The 24210-nt window shown below is 54.7% G+C and overlaps 2 protein-coding genes and 1 long non-coding RNA gene across 4 annotated transcripts in view; 2 read left to right on the top strand and 1 right to left on the bottom strand.

Moving 5' to 3' along the window:
• The window catches only part of LOC145534159 (uncharacterized), a 32828-nt gene extending 10362 nt beyond the window's left edge, over positions 1-22466 (bottom strand). Inside the window, exons 1-3 of one of the 2 annotated variants that reach the window (XR_014074288.1) lie at positions 22255-22466; positions 14624-14735; positions 6994-7105 (exon numbers count right to left, since the gene is read on the bottom strand). This is a non-coding gene — a long non-coding RNA (uncharacterized LOC145534159). Of the gene's footprint in view, positions 1-4898; positions 7106-14623; positions 14736-14832; positions 14872-22254 lie in introns of those variants that run through there. The other variant, XR_014074287.1, reaches the window with a different exon arrangement.
• On the top strand, positions 10817-12601 carry LOC145534050 (uncharacterized). The gene is made up of 3 exons (XM_081561418.1): positions 10817-10986; positions 11386-11698; positions 11951-12601. Exons 1-3 carry the CDS (start codon positions 10852-10854, stop codon positions 12580-12582), a joined length of 1080 nt encoding a protein of 359 aa, XP_081417544.1. The 5' UTR covers positions 10817-10851; the 3' UTR covers positions 12583-12601.
• Positions 16924-22742, top strand: LOC145533873 (uncharacterized). Its single transcript, XM_081561217.1, has 3 exons — positions 16924-18617; positions 19017-19329; positions 19582-22742. Exons 1-3 carry the CDS (start codon positions 18381-18383, stop codon positions 20211-20213), a joined length of 1182 nt encoding a protein of 393 aa, XP_081417343.1. The 5' UTR covers positions 16924-18380; the 3' UTR covers positions 20214-22742.
• The last annotated feature ends 1468 nt before the right edge of the window (positions 22743-24210 follow it).

Genomic DNA, 24210 nt, shown 5'->3' with positions numbered 1-24210 from the left:
AAAAAACCCACATCACCCCCTTTCACTCACCCCCACCCCCCAAAAGTGTTTTAATGTATTGAATTTTTCTGTCCTCAGTTGTGTCTGATTCACGGCAACCCACGAACTCTACACAGCCAGGCTCTTCCGTCCATGGAATTCAGGGCAATTTTTTCTGTCCCAGTCAATGCCCACCCTGGGTGATCCAAAGGCAAGGGCTCAGAGGCCCCTGAGAGACTAACTCCTTTCAGCTGAGCACAGAGCTGGCTCCTCACTGGGATGCCTGTGGCCTGGGGCTCCCAGAGGGGAGAGCAGCACTCGCCCCACCGTGTGGTCACTGCTGGAAGTGCAGGCTGCTCCTCACTCCCCCTTGACAGTGTCCCTGACGGCAGAACAGTGTGAATCGAATCAAGGTGGTAATGCAAACTCCAATGCAACCAAACTCCCCACAAGGTCTCCAAAACCACTCAGGAACAGGGAATTGGAAACTGCAGGGGATGACATGAATGGAGATGGAGACTTGACACCTTACACCGAGTTCACTTCCACTTATCCCTAGACAAACTTTCCGTGAAAACTTGTCACCAATCTAGAAGAACAATGAGCAGAAACCGGACACGTGCTTTGAGTCTTCACACACAAAACTAAAAGGCAGTCCACAAAAAAACCCAGAGAATACAGTGGACTTGGCAAAATCAAAGATATCTACTGTGGGAAAGACCTCATGACAAAAGCAAAAGACAGGTCATACATCGCCAGACGAATGAGTGGAAACACAAAGCTTATCAAGGATGCGTCTCCAAACAGACAAAGAACACCAACACAACAAGCCTGTGAAAACTAGGGAAAGGTCTGAAGGGACACCAGACTGAGGAAGACACACACAGAGGATCCCGGATGATGTCCAGCACTGAGGGCCTGAAGAAACAACAGTCTAGTTGCACCCCCTCAGGCCTGTGTGACCGTGGATGAGGCCTCTGTTTCCCGGTGGCTCTGAGAGATGGACAGGGAGGAAGGGGAAGAGAAGTCACTTGCATTTCTAATACTCACAGCAAAGTCTTCCAATGAGAAGGGAATTATCACCCCCACTGACAATGCCATGCACTGAAGTGATATCCACGAGTCCATCTAACCCAGAAGGGAAGGATGCACCTGTTCTCACAAAACGGCGAGAGATGGAAGAAGGAAGATCAAGCCCACACCAATCACTGGAGAGAGAAGCTGTGCTCAGGGCTTGAAAAATTCCTATTGGGAAAATGATGTCACAGCCCCACAAGGCAATCCACAGCTTCGATGCTATTCCTCCCAAAATGCCAATGCATTTTCGCACCGAACAAAGAATTGCAAAAGGGGTTACGGAAACAGAAAAGAGCCTAAATTGTCAATACAATCCGACGAAAAGGCCCCGATACGGACATCCAAGGTTGTGTGAAAGGAAATTAGACGACCAAACTAGGATCCTCAGGAGAGTATCGGAGAAGGCAATGGCGACCCACTCCAGTACTCTTGCCTGGAAAATGCCCTGGACGGAGGAGCCTGGTAGGCTGCAGGCCATGGGGTCGCGCAGAGTCTGACACGACTGAAGTGACTTAGCAGCAGCAGCAGCAGCGGCAGGACAGTATGCTATTGGGAATACAACAACACACACAGATCCAGATCGATGGAATAAAGTTGAGGGTCCAGAAACAAACCCCAGCATCCATCGTCAACTCATCTCTGACACAGAAGGGGAGATTATCCAAATGGGAACAAGAAAGCCTCTTCAATCAATGTCCATGGGAAACCCAGACAGCTACATCTGAAGAACGCTATTGGTTTGGATCTCAGACCACCTCAATATTGGGGAAAAACCTCACCCTAAAGACTGATGTCATGAGATAGCTAGAAAGAAGCGTAGGTCAAAGGCTCCTTAACATCAGAGTCTCCTTGCCATTTGCTGGGCGGAGGTAGAAATGGGTCTCTTCAATTAAGGGAAAGAGGTACACGAAGTACACCAATGGGTTTCCATCCAATGGAACCTCTTCACAACAGAGAAGCTAAGCATTCACAAATGCAAAAGATAGGAAACGGAACACGAGAGACTCCTTCCAAGTGGTGTATCTGAGAAGGGGTTCATATGGAAAGAGACGAAGAATGCACAGCACTCAGATTCCAAGAAACACCACCACCACCCTTGACCCTTCCCCTATGACCAACTCCGACCTGAAGCCTTTCTCTCCCTCTAACCTATCCCTAAAACATAACCCTCATCTAATCATATACATGTGGAATTCCTAGCATCCATCCATTCACACACGAGAGAGAAAGAGGAAGACACAGAGGGAATTGAGAAAGGAAAAGAGAGGGACACAGCCAGAGAGAGACACAGAACCAAAGAGAGGAAAGGAGTCGATGGTCCAGACTTTTCCTCAATCTGTCTCGAAGGTAGAAGCAATGACAGCGCCCATCCACCCCAGAAGGGGGAAAAGGACGGAAGGTTTGCAGAGGAAAAGACAAGAACGCAGGGAGCCATTAGAAGCTCAGCCACCCGCAGAAGCCGAGCTGGGACACTTGAACAGAATCTCAATGGAAACAGGACCAGAAAGTTGGCTACTCTTTTCTACAAGAGAGGGAGACCTTCGAGTCTTCCTTTCGGTCCTCCAACTTGGATGCGGGGTCTCAAAACAGTCAGGAGGGGGAGTGCCTTTTCCTGGGTACCACGGCACATCCAGGCCTCGTTCTGCCCCATTCTGTGCTATGTCAGCCCTGGATGGAATCTTTCTTTCTGAAGTCTCAGCGCACGAGCTCCACGTGATATCGGCCCCAGGTGGAAAGGCATGGAGCTGCTCGTAGGCCGACAGACCTAGGAAGCAGATGGGAGAATGACCCCCACTCTGCAGATGGAGAGACTGGGGAAACCCTGAGGGGCATATGCTTGTCCAGGGCCACACCACTTATGAGAAGAAGGAGCCTGGTCTGAGAGCAGCAGGGCCCTCGGAGCTCAGGCCCTGGCTGCACCCAGGCCTCCCCAGGGCTGTGGGCTGGGCTGTGTGGGCGTCTCTGTGCCTGCACATGGCCTAAGGGGGGTGGTCGAGCAGTCAGAAACCCAGAGATTCCCTTGGGAAGTTTTGGGGAAGGGACCTCAGCACGAACCCCAGGCGATGATGTCACCTGCCGGCAACAGAACCCAACAGAACCCGCAACCCGGGTATCCAGGCCTCCAGAGCGGAGAGGAGCCCCCAGCCAGATCACTTGCTGCCAGGATGTTCTGCTGTTTGCCCATGCCCAGAGGCCGGGGCCTCAGGAGAGCTCACAGGCAGTGTGCGTGGGCACCCTGTCGACGTTGGCTCAGGACACCCCCGAGAGGCCTCTGGCCGTTTGCCCGGAGAAACAGAAAGGTAACACGGGGAGCCCCAGGCCGGGCCAGGCCACCTCGCCCATGCCACCCGGAAACACCGGGTCCTTTGCCTGTGTGTGTGGATGCGGGTTTCTCGGGGTGTGTCTCCCTCAAGGAAGCCCAGGCGGATGTGGGGTCAGAAGCCTGCGGACAAGTTGTGTCCACACCCCAGGGGAGAGCAGGCTGGGCCCGATGGGGAGTGTGCGGGCAGCGGCGGCCGCCCAGGCTGACCTCACACCCACAGGTGGGTCTCTTTCCTCCCGGGTGGGGATCTGAGCAGACACACGTCTCTGACCCTTCTGGGAAGAGAAGTTCGAGCAGGCAGAAGCAGCGGTTCCACTGGCCAGGCCCAGCTTGGAAAACTCCCAGCATGGCTGGCTGACGGTCACTGTCGTTGCAGAGCTTCCCACGTGATGAGGCCGAGGACGGGGACACCCCATCCACCTCCCGGAGGGAGGGGTCGGAGCACCACCCCCCCGCCCCTGAGGCCCAGTGCAGGCTCCAGGTGAGCGTGCCCACGGAGGCATCAGCCCCACCGGGGGAGAAGAGGAGGCGGGGAAGGCCTGCTGCAGAGACACCGCCTAGGATACACCCGCCGGCCCAGTCTGAGGCTGCCACGGAGCTCAGCACACCCGGCTCCGACCCAGAGTCCCGAGAACCCCGGCCTCTGAGGCAGCAGGAGGACCTGGAGCCCAGCACGCCAGAGCACAGAGGTGAGGACGCTGGGGCTGCTGCACGGGAGTGTGTGGGGACGGGGTGCTGAGCTACACAGGGACGAGTCCCCGAAAGCTGCTGCTGGGCCTGCAGCAAGCACTGGCCTCACACCCCCCGCCCCCCGTCTTGCACACTTCAGTCCCAAAAGACATCCGACGCTGGGTATTCTTTGGGAATCTCTTGGAAGCTTTCTGTCCCGGGATACGCACATGCCAAGGCTGGCCTGTGGGCAAACTTTGCTTCTCCCCCAGCTCTAGCACTGACCTCCAACTGGAACCAGGCTCCACTTCCCAGACCTGTCCCTACAGAGGTGGTGGCTCCAGGTGCAGGACCCAGGGATCCACCGAGGGCAGATGGAGAACCGAGACTTGCCCTCGCAGAGACACCAGGCCAGCTGGGTACTGGCCAGCACACTGGGCAGATCGGATCTCCGTGCCTGCAGGACCCCCAGCCCCAGGCACTGATGTCCCACCCCCTCAGCCAGAACCTCCACCTCCACGTGCACCTGTACCTGCTCGGGCTCTGGCAGGACAACCCGAGGCAGAGGAGGAGTCACCGCCTCGGCAGGGAGAGCCTGCCCTGGCTCCCGCGCAACACCCAGACGCCCACGATGACTCACCCACCCCTGCAGGGAGAACGAGCCCCCGCTCTGGACAGACACCCAGAGCCCTTGCCGGAAACACCACGTCCAGGGGAGCGGTCGGCTCTGCAGCCTCCATCCCTGTCTGCTCACCGTGGACGCCGGCAACTCGGTCTGCCCCCAGGGGACATGGAGTTCCTTTCCCCTGAACTGCTTTGCATTTGGTTTGTTTCCACCTTTCTGGTGATGTTTTCTTTTTTGTATGGTTTCCTGTATTTTTGTTGGTTAAGTTGGGATTCGTAAACTTTCTCATCATTGTTGCAATTTGGGAACACTGTTGTGTAACTCTGGTGATACTGTGTTACCATCACCACTTGGTAGTTTCAGACCCGTTTGATCTTTATGCCCCACCCCCCAACAAAGCCTGGATTCAAGGCAAGCACGCCCTGTTCATCCCTTCCCCCGATCCTGAACACAATTTCATCTTTTCTTTGTGCATTCCTTCCTATATTCTTGGTGTCCCCAATCAATGACTCTCCGTGAAATGACTGAAGCAGTGTTTTTCGGACTCTCCACCTACTGTAAGACTCCATTGGAGAGTTCTCATTTTTATGTCATTTGAACTAGCCTTTGATATCTGAAAGGACGGTGTACGTCCTTTCAAGATACCATGTGCCAAACGAAGCCCTTTTGGCCACTGCCATCATTATCTCCAGGCAGGCATTGCTGTTTCAAGGGTGACATCTCCGCCAGAAGGCAGAGGCTGAGCTCGTCTTGTTGCACCAGCTCCCAAAAGAAGCCAAGAAAGGGAGCTGGAACAACAAACCACCCCAACGCCCAGGAAAGCGTTCTTCATGACAGAAGGCTAGAAAATGACCCAACATCCTTGTGGCCCAGAACCCCTCTAGAAAATCACTGTTCCATAAAAAAGAGAAACACATGGGAAGTTCCAAGGAGAGGCAATGCCCATGGCCAGTGTACTTTAGAGACGGCCTGAGCGCTCCGGGGAAGACACGCACCGACGGAACCCCTTGGGAAACAGCAGGGATTCTCCTCACCGTCGTAAGGGTTTCCTCTGGGGACAACCTGCCCTGGGCACCACATGAGGGAGCAGACCGGCTTCTCTTCCTCTGCCCCCACACCATTCACTCATGAAGGCAGCTCAGGTGTTCTCATGCCCTGCCTGCCTGCCTGCCTGGCTCATCCGTGAGCTGTGACCACCTCCAGGGCAGGACTCCACCTTCTCCTCTCTGTGTACCGTGCATCTGCACACAGTGGGCTTTCAGAACCTTAGACTTGAGCCATTCCCACTCAAGCCAGAACCCTCCCCAGGAAGGAAAACAGCTGTGGAGTCATTTTGGCCCCAGCACTGGTTCCGAAACCCTGGCGGCTCCTACAGCCTCTACGGCGTGAAGAGGGAGGTCCCTTTTGACAGAGCTTTCCGGCTCTCAGATCTAAGCTGTTGTTTCACTGTCAGCTGTGTCTCTTCCGTTGCAGCCAGGTGGGCCACGCTGCTCCAAAGGAGCTCACAAGCTGAGTTTCAAGGGAGGACAGGGATGGCTACAACGTGCTGCAAACTGAGTGAGGGTCCCCACAATCCTCAGCAAAGGTCTGTGGTGTGCAAGTGGGGAGTAGAGGGCCCCCAAGTTCCAAAGGAAGGGAGGTACTCGGGAGCTAAAGCCCTTGGCTGCTGTGGTAGCAGCTGCAGATGGCAGCTCGTCCACAGTGCACTTCGAATGAGGTCATATGAGCGGGACTCTGGAAATGGCTCCGAAATCGAGAGAAAGGGGTCAGGGTATGTGGGAAGCCGGCGGGGGTGGGGGGTGGATGAAGGAAGGTGTCCCTCCTCTCTCCAGTGCAATTTGGTTTGGTGAGTCTCAAAGCTACCAGATGGCACTTCCCAAGTCAGGCCCCCACAGGAATCAGGGTGGGCTGCGTGCCTCGGCCCCTGCCACAGGGACAAGCCACACCAGTGGCCTCCCTGAGCTCCAATGGCCGGATCTGGGGGTTCTGTCTGGGTGCACACCTCCTTGCTGTGGCCAAGTTCCCCCCTTCTCTGAGCACCAGCTTCATCCTCTCGAATGAGGACATCGAATGCTACCTTGGCACGTTACTCTCTTCATCCTGTGAAGACTCATTAGGCTTATCCTACAATTACTAGCTGGCCCGAAGAGATATCTCCTGAATCCAGATTAAGCTGGAGTCTCCCAGGCTCATCTGGCATGTCTTCCCTGAAGTCTGCCAAAACCCACACCATTGCATTTCCAGGGACTCCCCTTAGCCAGCTGGGCAGAAAACCCAGCATGCTTCAAACAAGCTGACAGACAAGCGGGAGAGGACTCACGGGCAGAAGGTTTCCCTCAGGTCTCGGGTGGAGCTCTGGGACCACAGCAGCAACGGGCCATCCCAGCCCCTGGGCTCAGCAGCGCCCTCATTCTCAGGCCGGCGGCTCTGCCCTGAGGGGAGCGGGAAGGTCACCAACTGCCGCAGGCGGACCTCACGCCCCTCCCACTGCTGGAGCCTGACCTCCCCCGGCCCCACCCCTTCCCCTACGCCAGCAGGACGACAGCTCGTCTTCCCCTGGCTTCCAACGTCAGGCCCGGCCCTGGGCCCCGATTGGGCACTGCCCCAGCCCGGAGCCAATCACAGTGGCCAGGGAGGTGGAACGCACCGATTGGCCAGGGCCAGGTCATGTGACCATACTCCCCAGGAAACTCAAATATTACCAAGGTTCCCTAAGAAACCAATGAACAAAATTATCCAGTAAAGGCAAACCGTACTTTTTAATGAGGCCAATGTCACAGAAAAAAAACAAAAAAAAAGCTTCACCATGAACTGCTCAAGGAAGCTAGTAAATAAACTTTCAGAAAAGTTTAGTAGTTTTTTTTTTTTTTTTTTAATAGGGTGACGGAGAGCTATACCTTTCCCGTCTATGTGAATTTAGGTTTAAACTAGATTTCCCTTGGCTGTTATATAAGACAAAAAAACCCACATCACCCCCTTTCACTCACCCCCACCCCCCAAAAGTGTTTTAATGTATTGAATTTTTCTGTCCTCAGTTGTGTCTGATTCACGGCAACCCACGAACTCTACACAGCCAGGCTCTTCCGTCCATGGAATTCAGGGCAATTTTTTCTGTCCCAGTCAATGCCCACCCTGGGTGATCCAAAGGCAAGGGCTCAGAGGCCCCTGAGAGACTAACTCCTTTCAGCTGAGCACAGAGCTGGCTCCTCACTGGGATGCCTGTGGCCTGGGGCTCCCAGAGGGGAGAGCAGCACTCGCCCCACCGTGTGGTCACTGCTGGAAGTGCAGGCTGCTCCTCACTCCCCCTTGACAGTGTCCCTGACGGCAGAACAGTGTGAATCGAATCAAGGTGGTAATGCAAACTCCAATGCAACCAAACTCCCCACAAGGTCTCCAAAACCACTCAGGAACAGGGAATTGGAAACTGCAGGGGATGACATGAATGGAGATGGAGACTTGACACCTTACACCGAGTTCACTTCCACTTATCCCTAGACAAACTTTCCGTGAAAACTTGTCACCAATCTAGAAGAACAATGAGCAGAAACCGGACACGTGCTTTGAGTCTTCACACACAAAACTAAAAGGCAGTCCACAAAAAAACCCAGAGAATACAGTGGACTTGGCAAAATCAAAGATATCTACTGTGGGAAAGACCTCATGACAAAAGCAAAAGACAGGTCATACATCGCCAGACGAATGAGTGGAAACACAAAGCTTATCAAGGATGCGTCTCCAAACAGACAAAGAACACCAACACAACAAGCCTGTGAAAACTAGGGAAAGGTCTGAAGGGACACCAGACTGAGGAAGACACACACAGAGGATCCCGGATGATGTCCAGCACTGAGGGCCTGAAGAAACAACAGTCTAGTTGCACCCCCTCAGGCCTGTGTGACCGTGGATGAGGCCTCTGTTTCCCGGTGGCTCTGAGAGATGGACAGGGAGGAAGGGGAAGAGAAGTCACTTGCATTTCTAATACTCACAGCAAAGTCTTCCAATGAGAAGGGAATTATCACCCCCACTGACAATGCCATGCACTGAAGTGATATCCACGAGTCCATCTAACCCAGAAGGGAAGGATGCACCTGTTCTCACAAAACGGCGAGAGATGGAAGAAGGAAGATCAAGCCCACACCAATCACTGGAGAGAGAAGCTGTGCTCAGGGCTTGAAAAATTCCTATTGGGAAAATGATGTCACAGCCCCACAAGGCAATCCACAGCTTCGATGCTATTCCTCCCAAAATGCCAATGCATTTTCGCACCGAACAAAGAATTGCAAAAGGGGTTACGGAAACAGAAAAGAGCCTAAATTGTCAATACAATCCGACGAAAAGGCCCCGATACGGACATCCAAGGTTGTGTGAAAGGAAATTAGACGACCAAACTAGGATCCTCAGGAGAGTATCGGAGAAGGCAATGGCGACCCACTCCAGTACTCTTGCCTGGAAAATGCCCTGGACGGAGGAGCCTGGTAGGCTGCAGGCCATGGGGTCGCGCAGAGTCTGACACGACTGAAGTGACTTAGCAGCAGCAGCAGCAGCGGCAGGACAGTATGCTATTGGGAATACAACAACACACACAGATCCAGATCGATGGAATAAAGTTGAGGGTCCAGAAACAAACCCCAGCATCCATCGTCAACTCATCTCTGACACAGAAGGGGAGATTATCCAAATGGGAACAAGAAAGCCTCTTCAATCAATGTCCACGGGAAACCCAGACAGCTACATCTGAAGAACGCTATTGGTTTGGATCTCAGACCACCTCAATATTGGGGAAAAACCTCACCCTAAAGACTGATGTCATGAGATAGCTAGAAAGAAGCGTAGGTCAAAGGCTCCTTAACATCAGAGTCTCCTTGCCATTTGCTGGGCGGAGGTAGAAATGGGTCTCTTCAATTAAGGGAAAGAGGTACACGAAGTACACCAATGGGTTTCCATCCAATGGAACCTCTTCACAACAGAGAAGCTAAGCATTCACAAATGCAAAAGATAGGAAACGGAACACGAGAGACTCCTTCCAAGTGGTGTATCTGAGAAGGGGTTCATATGGAAAGAGACGAAGAATGCACAGCACTCAGATTCCAAGAAACACCACCACCACCCTTGACCCTTCCCCTATGACCAACTCCGACCTGAAGCCTTTCTCTCCCTCTAACCTATCCCTAAAACATAACCCTCATCTAATCATATACATGTGGAATTCCTAGCATCCATCCATTCACACACGAGAGAGAAAGAGGAAGACACAGAGGGAATTGAGAAAGGAAAAGAGAGGGACACAGCCAGAGAGAGACACGGAACCAAAGAGAGGAAAGGAGTCGATGGTCCAGACTTTTCCTCAATCTGTCTCGAAGGTAGAAGCAATGACAGCGCCCATCCACCCCAGAAGGGGGAAAAGGACGGAAGGTTTGCAGAGGAAAAGACAAGAACGCAGGGAGCCACTAGAAGCTCAGCCACCCGCAGAAGCCGAGCTGGGACACTTGAACAGAATCTCAATGGAAACAGGACCAGAAAGTTGGCTACTCTTTTCTACAAGAGAGGGAGACCTTCGAGTCTTCCTTTCGGTCCTCCAACTTGGATGCGGGGTCTCAAAACAGTCAGGAGGGGGAGTGCCTTTTCCTGGGTACCACGGCACATCCAGGCCTCGTTCTGCCCCATTCTGTGCTATGTCAGCCCTGGATGGAATCTTTCTTTCTGAAGTCTCAGCGCACGAGCTCCACGTGATATCGGCCCCAGGTGGAAAGGCATGGAGCTGCTCGTAGGCCGACAGACCTAGGAAGCAGATGGGAGAATGACCCCCACTCTGCAGATGGAGAGACTGGGGAAACCCTGAGGGGCATATGCTTGTCCAGGGCCACACCACTTATGAGAAGAAGGAGCCTGGTCTGAGAGCAGCAGGGCCCTCGGAGCTCAGGCCCTGGCTGCACCCAGGCCTCCCCAGGGCTGTGGGCTGGGCTGTGTGGGCGTCTCTGTGCCTGCACATGGCCTAAGGGGGGTGGTCGAGCAGTCAGAAACCCAGAGATTCCCTTGGGAAGTTTTGGGGAAGGGACCTCAGCACGAACCCCAGGCGATGATGTCACCTGCCGGCAACAGAACCCAACAGAACCCGCAACCCGGGTATCCAGGCCTCCAGAGCGGAGAGGAGCCCCCAGCCAGATCACTTGCTGCCAGGATGTTCTGCTGTTTGCCCATGCCCAGAGGCCGGGGCCTCAGGAGAGCTCACAGGCAGTGTGCGTGGGCACCCTGTCGACGTTGGCTCAGGACACCCCCGAGAGGCCTCTGGCCGTTTGCCCGGAGAAACAGAAAGGTAACACGGGGAGCCCCAGGCCGGGCCAGGCCACCTCGCCCATGCCACCCGGAAACACCGGGTCCTTTGCCTGTGTGTGTGGATGCGGGTTTCTCGGGGTGTGTCTCCCTCAAGGAAGCCCAGGCGGATGTGGGGTCAGAAGCCTGCGGACAAGTTGTGTCCACACCCCAGGGGAGAGCAGGCTGGGCCCGATGGGGAGTGTGCGGGCAGCGGCGGCCGCCCAGGCTGACCTCACACCCACAGGTGGGTCTCTTTCCTCCCGGGTGGGGATCTGAGCAGACACACGTCTCTGACCCTTCTGGGAAGAGAAGTTCGAGCAGGCAGAAGCAGCGGTTCCACTGGCCAGGCCCAGCTTGGAAAACTCCCAGCATGGCTGGCTGACGGTCACTGTCGTTGCAGAGCTTCCCACGTGATGAGGCCGAGGACGGGGACACCCCATCCACCTCCCGGAGGGAGGGGTCGGAGCACCACCCCCCCGCCCGTGAGGCCCAGTGCAGGCTCCAGGTGAGCGTGCCCACGGAGGCATCAGCCCCACCGGGGGAGAAGAGGAGGCGGGGAAGGCCTGCTGCAGAGACACCGCCTAGGATACACCCGCCGGCCCAGTCTGAGGCTGCCACGGAGCTCAGCACACCCGGCTCCGACCCAGAGTCCCGAGAACCCCGGCCTCTGAGGCAGCAGGAGGACCTGGAGCCCAGCACGCCAGAGCACAGAGGTGAGGACGCTGGGGCTGCTGCACGGGAGTGTGTGGGGACGGGGTGCTGAGCTACACAGGGACGAGTCCCCAAAAGCTGCTGCTGGGCCTGCAGCAAGCACTGGCCTCACACCCCCCGCCCCCCGTCTTGCACACTTCAGTCCCAAAAGACATCCGACGCTGGGTATTCTTTGGGAATCTCTTGGAAGCTTTCTGTCCCGGGATACGCACATGCCAAGGCTGGCCTGTCGGCAAACTTTGCTTCTCCCCCAGCTCTAGCACTGACCTCCAACTGGAACCAGGCTCCACTTCCCAGACCTGTCCCTACAGAGGTGGTGGCTCCAGGTGCAGGACCCAGGGATCCACCGAGGGCAGATGGAGAACCGAGACTTGCCCTCGCAGAGACACCAGGCCAGCTGGGTACTGGCCAGCACACTGGGCAGATCGGATCTCCGTGCCTGCAGGACCCCCAGCCCCAGGCACTGATGTCCCACCCCCTCAGCCAGAACCTCCACCTCCACGTGCACCTGTACCTGCTCGGGCTCTGGCAGGAGAACCCGAGGCAGAGGAGGAGTCACCGCCTCGGCAGGGAGAGCCTGCCCTGGCTCCCGCGCAACACCCAGACGCCCACGATGACTCACCCACCCCTGCAGGGAGAACGAGCCCCCGCTCTGGACAGACACCCAGAGCCCTTGCCGGAAACACCACGTCCAGGGGAGCGGTCGGCTCTGCAGCCTCCATCCCTGTCTGCTCACCGTGGACGCCGGCAACTCGGTCTGCCCCCAGGGGACATGGAGTTCCTTTCCCCTGAACTGCTTTGCATTTGGTTTGTTTCCACCTTTCTGGTGATGTTTTCTTTTTTGTATGGTTTCCTGTATTTTTGTTGGTTAAGTTGGGATTCGTAAACTTTCTCATCATTGTTGCAATTTGGGAACACTGTTGTGTAACTCTGGTGATACTGTGTTACCATCACCACTTGGTAGTTTCAGACCCGTTTGATCTTTATGCCCCACCCCCCAACAAAGCCTGGATTCAAGGCAAGCACGCCCTGTTCATCCCTTCCCCCGATCCTGAACACAATTTCATCTTTTCTTTGTGCATTCCTTCCTATATTCTTGGTGTCCCCAATCAATGACTCTCCGTGAAATGACTGAAGCAGTGTTTTTCGGACTCTCCACCTACTGTAAGACTCCATTGGAGAGTTCTCATTTTTATGTCATTTGAACTAGCCTTTGATATCTGAAAGGACGGTGTACGTCCTTTCAAGATACCATGTGCCAAACGAAGCCCTTTTGGCCACTGCCATCATTATCTCCAGGCAGGCATTGCTGTTTCAAGGGTGACATCTCAGCCAGAAGGCAGAGGCTGAGCTCGTCTTGTTGCACCAGCTCCCAAAAGAAGCCAAGAAAGGGAGCTGGAACAACAAACCACCCCAACGCCCAGGAAAGCGTTCTTCATGACAGAAGGCTAGAAAATGACCCAACATCCTTGTGGCCCAGAACCCCTCTAGAAAATCACTGTTCCATAAAAAAGAGAAACACATGGGAAGTTCCAAGGAGAGGCAATGCCCATGGCCAGTGTACTTTAGAGACGGCCTGAGCGCTCCGGGGAAGACACGCACCGACGGAACCCCTTGGGAAACAGCAGGGATTCTCCTCACCGTCGTAAGGGTTTCCTCTGGGGACAACCTGCCCTGGGCACCACATGAGGGAGCAGACCGGCTTCTCTTCCTCTGCCCCCACACCATTCACTCATGAAGGCAGCTCAGGTGTTCTCATGCCCTGCCTGCCTGCCTGCCTGGCTCATCCGTGAGCTGTGACCACCTCCAGGGCAGGACTCCACCTTCTCCTCTCTGTGTACCGTGCATCTGCACACAGTGGGCTTTCAGAACCTTAGACTTGAGCCATTCCCACTCAAGCCAGAACCCTCCCCAGGAAGGAAAACAGCTGTGGAGTCATTTTGGCCCCAGCACTGGTTCCGAAACCCTGGCGGCTCCTACAGCCTCTACGGCGTGAAGAGGGAGGTCCCTTTTGACAGAGCTTTCCGGCTCTCAGATCTAAGCTGTTGTTTCACTGTCAGCTGTGTCTCTTCCGTTGCAGCCAGGTGGGCCACGCTGCTCCAAAGGAGCTCACAAGCTGAGTTTCAAGGGAGGACAGGGATGGCTACAACGTGCTGCAAACTGAGTGAGGGTCCCCACAATCCTCAGCAAAGGTCTGTGGTGTGCAAGTGGGGAGTAGAGGGCCCCCAAGTTCCAAAGGAAGGGAGGTACTCGGGAGCTAAAGCCCTTGGCTGCTGTGGTAGCAGCTGCAGATGGCAGCTCGTCCACAGTGCACTTCGAATGAGGTCATATGAGCGGGACTCTGGAAATGGCTCCGAAATCGAGAGAAAGGGGTCAGGGTATGTGGGAAGCCGGCGGGGGTGGGGGGTGGATGAAGGAAGGTGTCCCTCCTCTCTCCAGTGCAATTTGGTTTGGTGAGTCTCAAAGCTACCAGATGGCACTTCCCAAGTCAGGCCCCCACAGGAATCAGGGTGGGCTGCGTGCCTCGGCCCCTGCCACAGGGACAAGCCACACCAGTGGCCTCCCTGAGCTCCAATGGCCGGATCTGGGGGTTCTGTCTGGGTGCACACCTCCTTGCTGTGGCCAAGTTCCCCCCTTCTCTGAGCACCAGCTTCATCCTCTCGAATGAGGACATCGAATGCTACCTTGGCACGTTACTCTCTTCATCCTGTGAAGACTCATTAGGCTTATCCTACAATTACTAGCTGGCCCGAAGAGATATCTCCTGAATCCAGATTAAGCTGGAGTCTCCCAGGCTCATCTGGCATGTCTTCCCTGAAGTCTGCCAAAACCCACACCATTGCATTTCCAGGGACTCCCCTTAGCCAGCTGGGCAGAAAACCCAGCATGCTTCAAACAAGCTGACAGACAAGCGGGAGAGGACTCACGGGCAGAAGGTTTCCCTCAGGTCTCGGGTGGAGCTCTGGGACCACAGCAGCAACGGGCCATCCCAGCCCCTGGGCTCAGCAGCGCCCTCATTCTCAGGCCGGCGGCTCTGCCCTGAGGGGAGCGGGAAGGTCACCAACTGCCGCAGGCGGACCTCACGCCCCTCCCACTGCTGGAGCCTGACCTCCCCCGGCCCCACCCCTTCCCCTACCCCAGCAGGACGACAGCTCGTCTTCCCCTGGCTTCCAACGTCAGGCCCGGCCCTGGGCCCCGATTGGGCACTGCCCCAGCCCGGAGCCAATCACAGTGGCCAGGGAGGTGGAACGCACCGATTGGCCAGGGCCAGGTCATGTGACCATACTCCCCAGGAAACTCAAATATTACCAAGGTTCCCTAAGAAACCAATGAACAAAATTATCCAGTAAAGGCAAACCGTACTTTTTAATGAGGCCAATGTCACAGAAAAAAAAAAAAAAAAAAAAAAGCTTCACCATGAACTGCTCAAGGAAGCTAGTAAATAAACTTTCAGAAAAGTTTAGTAGTTTTTTTTTTTTTTTAATAGGGTGACGGAGAGCTATACCTTTCCCGTCTATGTGAATTTAGGTTTAAACTAGATTTCCCTTGGCTGTTATATAAGACAAAAAAACCCACATCACCCCCTTTCACTCACCCCCACCCCCCAAAAGTGTTTTAATGTATTGAATTTTTCTGTCCTCAGTTGTGTCTGATTCACGGCAACCCACGAACTCTACACAGCCAGGCTCTTCCGTCCATGGAATTCAGGGCAATTTTTTCTGTCCCAGTCAATGCCCACCCTGGGTGATCCAAAGGCAAGGGCTCAGAGGCCCCTGAGAGACTAACTCCTTTCAGCTGAGCACAGAGCTGGCTCCTCACTGGGATGCCTGTGGCCTGGGGCTCCCAGAGGGGAGAGCAGCACTCGCCCCACCGTGTGGTCACTGCTGGAAGTGCAGGCTGCTCCTCACTCCCCCTTGACAGTGTCCCTGACGGCAGAACAGTGTGAATCGAATCAAGGTGGTAATGCAAACTCCAATGCAACCAAACTCCCCACAAGGTCTCCAAAACCACTCAGGAACAGGGAATTGGAAACTGCAGGGGATGACATGAATGGAGATGGAGACTTGACACCTTACACCGAGTTCACTTCCACTTATCCCTAGACAAACTTTCCGTGAAAACTTGTCACCAATCTAGAAGAACAATGAGCAGAAACCGGACACGTGCTTTGAGTCTTCACACACAAAACTAAAAGGCAGTCCACAAAAAAACCCAGAGAATACAGTGGACTTGGCAAAATCAAAGATATCTACTGTGGGAAAGACCTCATGACAAAAGCAAAAGACAGGTCATACATCGCCAGATGAATGAGTGGAAACACAAAGCTTATCAAGGATGCGTCTCCAAACAGACAAAGAACACCAACACAACAAGCCTGTGAAAACTAGGGAAAGGTCTGAAGGGACACCAGACTGAGGAAGACACACACAGAGGATCCCGGATGATGTCCAGCACTGAGGGCCTGAAGAAACAACAGTCTAGTTGCACCCCCTCAGGCCTGTGTGACCGTGGATGAGGCCTCTGTTTCCCGGTGGCTCTGAGAGATGGACAGGGAGGAAGGGGAAGAGAAGTCACTTGCATTTCTAATACTCACAGCAAAGTCTTCCAATGAGAAGGGAATTATCACCCCCACTGACAATGCCATGCACTGAAGTGATATCCACGAGTCCATCTAACCCAGAAGGGAAGGATGCACCTGTTCTCACAAAACGGCGAGAGATGGAAGAAGGAAGATCAAGCCCACACCAATCACTGGAGAGAGAAGCTGTGCTCAGGGCTTGAAAAATTCCTATTGGGAAAATGATGTCACAGCCCCACAAGGCAATCCACAGCTTCGATGCTATTCCTCCCAAAATGCCAATGCATTTTCGCACCGAACAAAGAATTGCAAAAGGGGTTACGGAAACAGAAAAGAGCCTAAATTGTCAATACAATCCGACGAAAAGGCCCCGATACGGACATCCAAGGTTGTGTGAAAGGAAATTAGACGACCAAACTAGGATCCTCAGGAGAGTATCGGAGAAGGCAATGGCGACCCACTCCAGTACTCTTGCCTGGAAAATGCCCTGGACGGAGGAGCCTGGTAGGCTGCAGGCCATGGGGTCGCGCAGAGTCTGACACGACTGAAGTGACTTAGCAGCAGCAGCAGCAGCGGCAGGACAGTATGCTATTGGGAATACAACAACACACACAGATCCAGATCGATGGAATAAAGTTGAGGGTCCAGAAACAAACCCCAGCATCCATCGTCAACTCATCTCTGACACAGAAGGGGAGATTATCCAAATGGGAACAAGAAAGCCTCTTCAATCAATGTCCATGGGAAACCCAGACAGCTACATCTGAAGAACGCTATTGGTTTGGATCTCAGACCACCTCAATATTGGGGAAAAACCTCACCCTAAAGACTGATGTCATGAGATAGCTAGAAAGAAGCGTAGGTCAAAGGCTCCTTAACATCAGAGTCTCCTTGCCATTTGCTGGGCGGAGGTAGAAATGGGTCTCTTCAATTAAGGGAAAGAGGTACACGAAGTACACCAATGGGTTTCCATCCAATGGAACCTCTTCACAACAGAGAAGCTAAGCATTCACAAATGCAAAAGATAGGAAACGGAACACGAGAGACTCCTTCCAAGTGGTGTATCTGAGAAGGGGTTCATATGGAAAGAGACGAAGAATGCACAGCACTCAGATTCCAAGAAACACCACCACCACCCTTGACCCTTCCCCTATGACCAACTCCGACCTGAAGCCTTTCTCTCCCTCTAACCTATCCCTAAAACATAACCCTCATCTAATCATATACATGTGGAATTCCTAGCATCCATCCATTCACACACGAGAGAGAAAGAGGAAGACACAGAGGGAATTGAGAAAGGAAAAGAGAGGGACACAGCCAGAGAGAGACACGGAACCAAAGAGAGGAAAGGAGTCGATGGTCCAGACTTTTCCTCAATCTGTCTCGAAGGTAGAAGCAATGACAGCGCCCATCCACCCCAGAAGGGGGAAAAGGACGGAAGGTTTGCAGAGGAAAAGACAAGAACGCAGGGAGCCATTAGAAGCTCAGCCACCCGCAGAAGCCGAGCTGGGACACTTGAACAGAATCTCAATGGAAACAGGACCAGAAAGTTGGCTACTCTTTTCTACAAGAGAGGGAGACCTTCGAGTCTTCCTTTCGGTCCTCCAACTTGGATGCGGGGTCTCAAAACAGTCAGGAGGGGGAGTGCCTTTTCCTGGGTACCACGGCACATCCAGGCCTCGTTCTGCCCCATTCTGTGCTATGTCAGCCCTGGATGGAATCTTTCTTTCTGAAGTCTCAGCGCACGAGCTCCACGTGATATCGGCCCCAGGTGGAAAGGCATGGAGCTGCTCGTAGGCCGACAGACCTAGGAAGCAGATGGGAGAATGACCCCCACTCTGCAGATGGAGAGACTGGGGAAACCCTGAGGGGCATATGCTTGTCCAGGGCCACACCACTTATGAGAAGAAGGAGCCTGGTCTGAGAGCAGCAGGGCCCTCGGAGCTCAGGCCCTGGCTGCACCCAGGCCTCCCCAGGGCTGTGGGCTGGGCTGTGTGGGCGTCTCTGTGCCTGCACATGGCCTAAGGGGGGTGGTCGAGCAGTCAGAAACCCAGAGATTCCCTTGGGAAGTTTTGGGGAAGGGACCTCAGCACGAACCCCAGGCGATGATGTCACCTGCCGGCAACAGAACCCAACAGAACCCGCAACCCGGGTATCCAGGCCTCCAGAGCGGAGAGGAGCCCCCAGCCAGATCACTTGCTGCCAGGATGTTCTGCTGTTTGCCCATGCCCAGAGGCCGGGGCCTCAGGAGAGCTCACAGGCAGTGTGCGTGGGCACCCTGTCGACGTTGGCTCAGGACACCCCCGAGAGGCCTCTGGCCGTTTGCCCGGAGAAACAGAAAGGTAACACGGGGAGCCCCAGGCCGGGCCAGGCCACCTCGCCCATGCCACCCGGAAACACCGGGTCCTTTGCCTGTGTGTGTGGATGCGGGTTTCTCGGGGTGTGTCTCCCTCAAGGAAGCCCAGGCGGATGTGGGGTCAGAAGCCTGCGGACAAGTTGTGTCCACACCCCAGGGGAGAGCAGGCTGGGCCCGATGGGGAGTGTGCGGGCAGCGGCGGCCGCCCAGGCTGACCTCACACCCACAGGTGGGTCTCTTTCCTCCCGGGTGGGGATCTGAGCAGACACACGTCTCTGACCCTTCTGGGAAGAGAAGTTCGAGCAGGCAGAAGCAGCGGTTCCACTGGCCAGGCCCAGCTTGGAAAACTCCCAGCATGGCTGGCTGACGGTCACTGTCGTTGCAGAGCTTCCCACGTGATGAGGCCGAGGACGGGGACACCCCATCCACCTCCCGGAGGGAGGGGTCGGAGCACCACCCCCCCGCCCCTGAGGCCCAGTGCAGGCTCCAGGTGAGCGTGCCCACGGAGGCATCAGCCCCACCGGGGGAGAAGAGGAGGCGGGGAAGGCCTGCTGCAGAGACACCGCCTAGGATACACCCGCCGGCCCAGTCTGAGGCTGCCACGGAGCTCAGCACACCCGGCTCCGACCCAGAGTCCCGAGAACCCCGGCCTCTGAGGCAGCAGGAGGACCTGGAGCCCAGCACGCCAGAGCACAGAGGTGAGGACGCTGGGGCTGCTGCACGGGAGTGTGTGGGGACGGGGTGCTGAGCTACACAGGGACGAGTCCCCGAAAGCTGCTGCTGGGCCTGCAGCAAGCACTGGCCTCACACCCCCCGCCCCCCGTCTTGCACACTTCAGTCCCAAAAGACATCCGACGCTGGGTATTCTTTGGGAATCTCTTGGAAGCTTTCTGTCCCGGGATACGCACATGCCAAGGCTGGCCTGTCGGCAAACTTTGCTTCTCCCCCAGCTCTAGCACTGACCTCCAACTGGAACCAGGCTCCACTTCCCAGACCTGTCCCTACAGAGGTGGTGGCTCCAGGTGCAGGACCCAGGGATCCACCGAGGGCAGATGGAGAACCGAGACTTGCCCTCGCAGAGACACCAGGCCAGCTGGGTACTGGCCAGCACACTGGGCAGATCGGATCTCCGTGCCTGCAGGACCCCCAGCCCCAGGCACTGATGTCCCACCCCCTCAGCCAGAACCTCCACCTCCACGTGCACCTGTACCTGCTCGGGCTCTGGCAGGAGAACCCGAGGCAGAGGAGGAGTCACCGCCTCGGCAGGGAGAGCCTGCCCTGGCTCCCGCGCAACACCCAGACGCCCACGATGACTCACCCACCCCTGCAGGGAGAACGAGCCCCCGCTCTGGACAGACACCCAGAGCCCTTGCCGGAAACACCACGTCCAGGGGAGCGGTCGGCTCTGCAGCCTCCATCCCTGTCTGCTCACCGTGGACGCCGGCAACTCGGTCTGCCCCCAGGGGACATGGAGTTCCTTTCCCCTGAACTGCTTTGCATTTGGTTTGTTTCCACCTTTCTGGTGATGTTTTCTTTTTTGTATGGTTTCCTGTATTTTTGTTGGTTAAGTTGGGATTCGTAAACTTTCTCATCATTGTTGCAATTTGGGAACACTGTTGTGTAACTCTGGTGATACTGTGTTACCATCACCACTTGGTAGTTTCAGACCCGTTTGATCTTTATGCCCCACCCCCCAACAAAGCCTGGATTCAAGGCAAGCACGCCCTGTTCATCCCTTCCCCCGATCCTGAACACAATTTCATCTTTTCTTTGTGCATTCCTTCCTATATTCTTGGTGTCCCCAATCAATGACTCTCCGTGAAATGACTGAAGCAGTGTTTTTCGGACTCTCCACCTACTGTAAGACTCCATTGGAGAGTTCTCATTTTTATGTCATTTGAACTAGCCTTTGATATCTGAAAGGACGGTGTACGTCCTTTCAAGATACCATGTGCCAAACGAAGCCCTTTTGGCCACTGCCATCATTATCTCCAGGCAGGCATTGCTGTTTCAAGGGTGACATCTCCGCCAGAAGGCAGAGGCTGAGCTCGTCTTGTTGCACCAGCTCCCAAAAGAAGCCAAGAAAGGGAGCTGGAACAACAAACCACCCCAACGCCCAGGAAAGCGTTCTTCATGACAGAAGGCTAGAAAATGACCCAACATCCTTGTGGCCCAGAACCCCTCTAGAAAATCACTGTTCCATAAAAAAGAGAAACACATGGGAAGTTCCAAGGAGAGGCAATGCCCATGGCCAGTGTACTTTAGAGACGGCCTGAGCGCTCCGGGGAAGACACGCACCGACGGAACCCCTTGGGAAACAGCAGGGATTCTCCTCACCGTCGTAAGGGTTTCCTCTGGGGACAACCTGCCCTGGGCACCACATGAGGGAGCAGACCGGCTTCTCTTCCTCTGCCCCCACACCATTCACTCATGAAGGCAGCTCAGGTGTTCTCATGCCCTGCCTGCCTGCCTGCCTGGCTCATCCGTGAGCTGTGACCACCTCCAGGGCAGGACTCCACCTTCTCCTCTCTGTGTACCGTGCATCTGCACACAGTGGGCTTTCAGAACCTTAGACTTGAGCCATTCCCACTCAAGCCAGAACCCTCCCCAGGAAGGAAAACAGCTGTGGAGTCATTTTGGCCCCAGCACTGGTTCCGAAACCCTGGCGGCTCCTACAGCCTCTACGGCGTGAAGAGGGAGGTCCCTTTTGACAGAGCTTTCCGGCTCTCAGATCTAAGCTGTTGTTTCACTGTCAGCTGTGTCTCTTCCGTTGCAGCCAGGTGGGCCACGCTGCTCCAAAGGAGCTCACAAGCTGAGTTTCAAGGGAGGACAGGGATGGCTACAACGTGCTGCAAACTGAGTGAGGGTCCCCACAATCCTCAGCAAAGGTCTGTGGTGTGCAAGTGGGGAGTAGAGGGCCCCCAAGTTCCAAAGGAAGGGAGGTACTCGGGAGCTAAAGCCCTTGGCTGCTGTGGTAGCAGCTGCAGATGGCAGCTCGTCCACAGTGCACTTCGAATGAGGTCATATGAGCGGGACTCTGGAAATGGCTCCGAAATCGAGAGAAAGGGGTCAGGGTATGTGGGAAGCCGGCGGGGGTGGGGGGTGGATGAAGGAAGGTGTCCCTCCTCTCTCCAGTGCAATTTGGTTTGGTGAGTCTCAAAGCTACCAGATGGCACTTCCCAAGTCAGGCCCCCACAGGAATCAGGGTGGGCTGCGTGCCTCGGCCCCTGCCACAGGGACAAGCCACACCAGTGGCCTCCCTGAGCTCCAATGGCCGGATCTGGGGGTTCTGTCTGGGTGCACACCTCCTTGCTGTGGCCAAGTTCCCCCCTTCTCTGAGCACCAGCTTCATCCTCTCGAATGAGGACATCGAATGCTACCTTGGCACGTTACTCTCTTCATCCTGTGAAGACTCATTAGGCTTATCCTACAATTACTAGCTGGCCCGAAGAGATATCTCCTGAATCCAGATTAAGCTGGAGTCTCCCAGGCTCATCTGGCATGTCTTCCCTGAAGTCTGCCAAAACCCACACCATTGCATTTCCAGGGACTCCCCTTAGCCAGCTGGGCAGAAAACCCAGCATGCTTCAAACAAGCTGACAGACAAGCGGGAGAGGACTCACGGGCAGAAGGTTTCCCTCAGGTCTCGGGTGGAGCTCTGGGACCACAGCAGCAACGGGCCATCCCAGCCCCTGGGCTCAGCAGCGCCCTCATTCTCAGGCCGGCGGCTCTGCCCTGAGGGGAGCGGGAAGGTCACCAACTGCCGCAGGCGGACCTCACGCCCCTCCCACTGCTGGAGCCTGACCTCCCCCGGCCCCACCCCTTCCCCTACCCCAGCAGGACGACAGCTCGTCTTCCCCTGGCTTCCAACGTCAGGCCCGGCCCTGGGCCCCGATTGGGCACTGCCCCAGCCCGGAGCCAATCACAGTGGCCAGGGAGGTAGAACGCACCGATTGGCCAGGGCCAGGTCATGTGACCATACTCCCCAGGAAACTCAAATATTACCAAGGTTCCCTAAGAAACCAATGAACAAAATTATCCAGTAAAGGCAAACCGTACTTTTTAATGAGGCCAATGTCACAGAAAAAAAAAAAAAAAAAAAAAAAAAAAGCTTCACCATGAACTGCTCAAGGAAGCTAGTAAATAAACTTTCAGAAAAGTTTAGTAGTTTTTTTTTTTTTTTTTAATAGGGTGATGGAGAGCTATACCTTTCCCGTCTATGTGAATTTAGGTTTAAACTAGATTTCCCTTGGCTGTTATATAAGACAAAAAAACCCACATCACCCCCTTTCACTCACCCCCACCCCCCAAAAGTGTTTTAATGTATTGAATTTTTCTGTCCTCAGTTGTGTCTGATTCACGGCAACCCACGAACTCTACACAGCCAGGCTCTTCCGTCCATGGAATTCAGGGCAATTTTTTCTGTCCCAGTCAATGCCCACCCTGGGTGATCCAAAGGCAAGGGCTCAGAGGCCCCTGAGAGACTAACTCCTTTCAGCTGAGCACAGAGCTGGCTCCTCACTGGGATGCCTGTGGCCTGGGGCTCCCAGAGGGGAGAGCAGCACTCGCCCCACCGTGTGGTCACTGCTGGAAGTGCAGGCTGCTCCTCACTCCCCCTTGACAGTGTCCCTGACGGCAGAACAGTGTGAATCGAATCAAGGTGGTAATGCAAACTCCAATGCAACCAAACTCCCCACAAGGTCTCCAAAACCACTCAGGAACAGGGAATTGGAAACTGCAGGGGATGACATGAATGGAGATGGAGACTTGACACCTTACACCGAGTTCACTTCCACTTATCCCTAGACAAACTTTCCGTGAAAACTTGTCACCAATCTAGAAGAACAATGAGCAGAAACCGGACACGTGCTTTGAGTCTTCACACACAAAACTAAAAGGCAGTCCACAAAAAAACCCAGAGAATACAGTGGACTTGGCAAAATCAAAGATATCTACTGTGGGAAAGACCTCATGACAAAAGCAAAAGACAGGTCATACATCGCCAGACGAATGAGTGGAAACACAAAGCTTATCAAGGATGCGTCTCCAAACAGACAAAGAACACCAACACAACAAGCCTGTGAAAACTAGGGAAAGGTCTGAAGGGACACCAGACTGAGGAAGACACACACAGAGGATCCCGGATGATGTCCAGCACTGAGGGCCTGAAGAAACAACAGTCTAGTTGCACCCCCTCAGGCCTGTGTGACCGTGGATGAGGCCTCTGTTTCCCGGTGGCTCTGAGAGATGGACAGGGAGGAAGGGGAAGAGAAGTCACTTGCATTTCTAATACTCACAGCAAAGTCTTCCAATGAGAAGGGAATTATCACCCCCACTGACAATGCCATGCACTGAAGTGATATCCACGAGTCCATCTAACCCAGAAGGGAAGGATGCACCTGTTCTCACAAAACGGCGAGAGATGGAAGAAGGAAGATCAAGCCCACACCAATCACTGGAGAGAGAAGCTGTGCTCAGGGCTTGAAAAATTCCTATTGGTAAAATGATGTCACAGCCCCACAAGGCAATCCACAGCTTCGATGCTATTCCTCCCAAAATGCCAATGCATTTTCGCACCG

This window comes from Giraffa tippelskirchi, chromosome 14, assembly GCF_054371585.1.
Source record: "Giraffa tippelskirchi isolate mGirTip1 chromosome 14, T2T-mGirTip1v1.2.pri, whole genome shotgun sequence".
Classification (NCBI taxonomy): domain Eukaryota; kingdom Metazoa; phylum Chordata; class Mammalia; order Artiodactyla; family Giraffidae; genus Giraffa; species Giraffa tippelskirchi.
This window is presented reverse-complemented; position numbering and strand designations above follow the sequence as displayed.

What these genes read in the sequence shown, in the direction of transcription:
- LOC145533873 (XM_081561217.1), top strand. Translation starts at nt 18,381, where the DNA reads ATGATGTCACCTGCCGGCAACAGAACCCAACAGAACCCGCAACCCGGG. An exon ending in TTGCCCGGAGAAACAGAAAG is followed by an intron (nt 18,618 to 19,016) that starts GTAACACGGGGA and finishes CTGTCGTTGCAG; the next exon opens with AGCTTCCCACGTGATGAGGC. An exon ending in CAGCACGCCAGAGCACAGAG is followed by an intron (nt 19,330 to 19,581) that starts GTGAGGACGCTG and finishes CTTCTCCCCCAG; the next exon opens with CTCTAGCACTGACCTCCAAC.
- LOC145534050 (XM_081561418.1), top strand. Translation starts at nt 10,852, where the DNA reads ATGTTCTGCTGTTTGCCCATGCCCAGAGGCCGGGGCCTCAGGAGAGCT. An exon ending in TTGCCCGGAGAAACAGAAAG is followed by an intron (nt 10,987 to 11,385) that starts GTAACACGGGGA and finishes CTGTCGTTGCAG; the next exon opens with AGCTTCCCACGTGATGAGGC. An exon ending in CAGCACGCCAGAGCACAGAG is followed by an intron (nt 11,699 to 11,950) that starts GTGAGGACGCTG and finishes CTTCTCCCCCAG; the next exon opens with CTCTAGCACTGACCTCCAAC.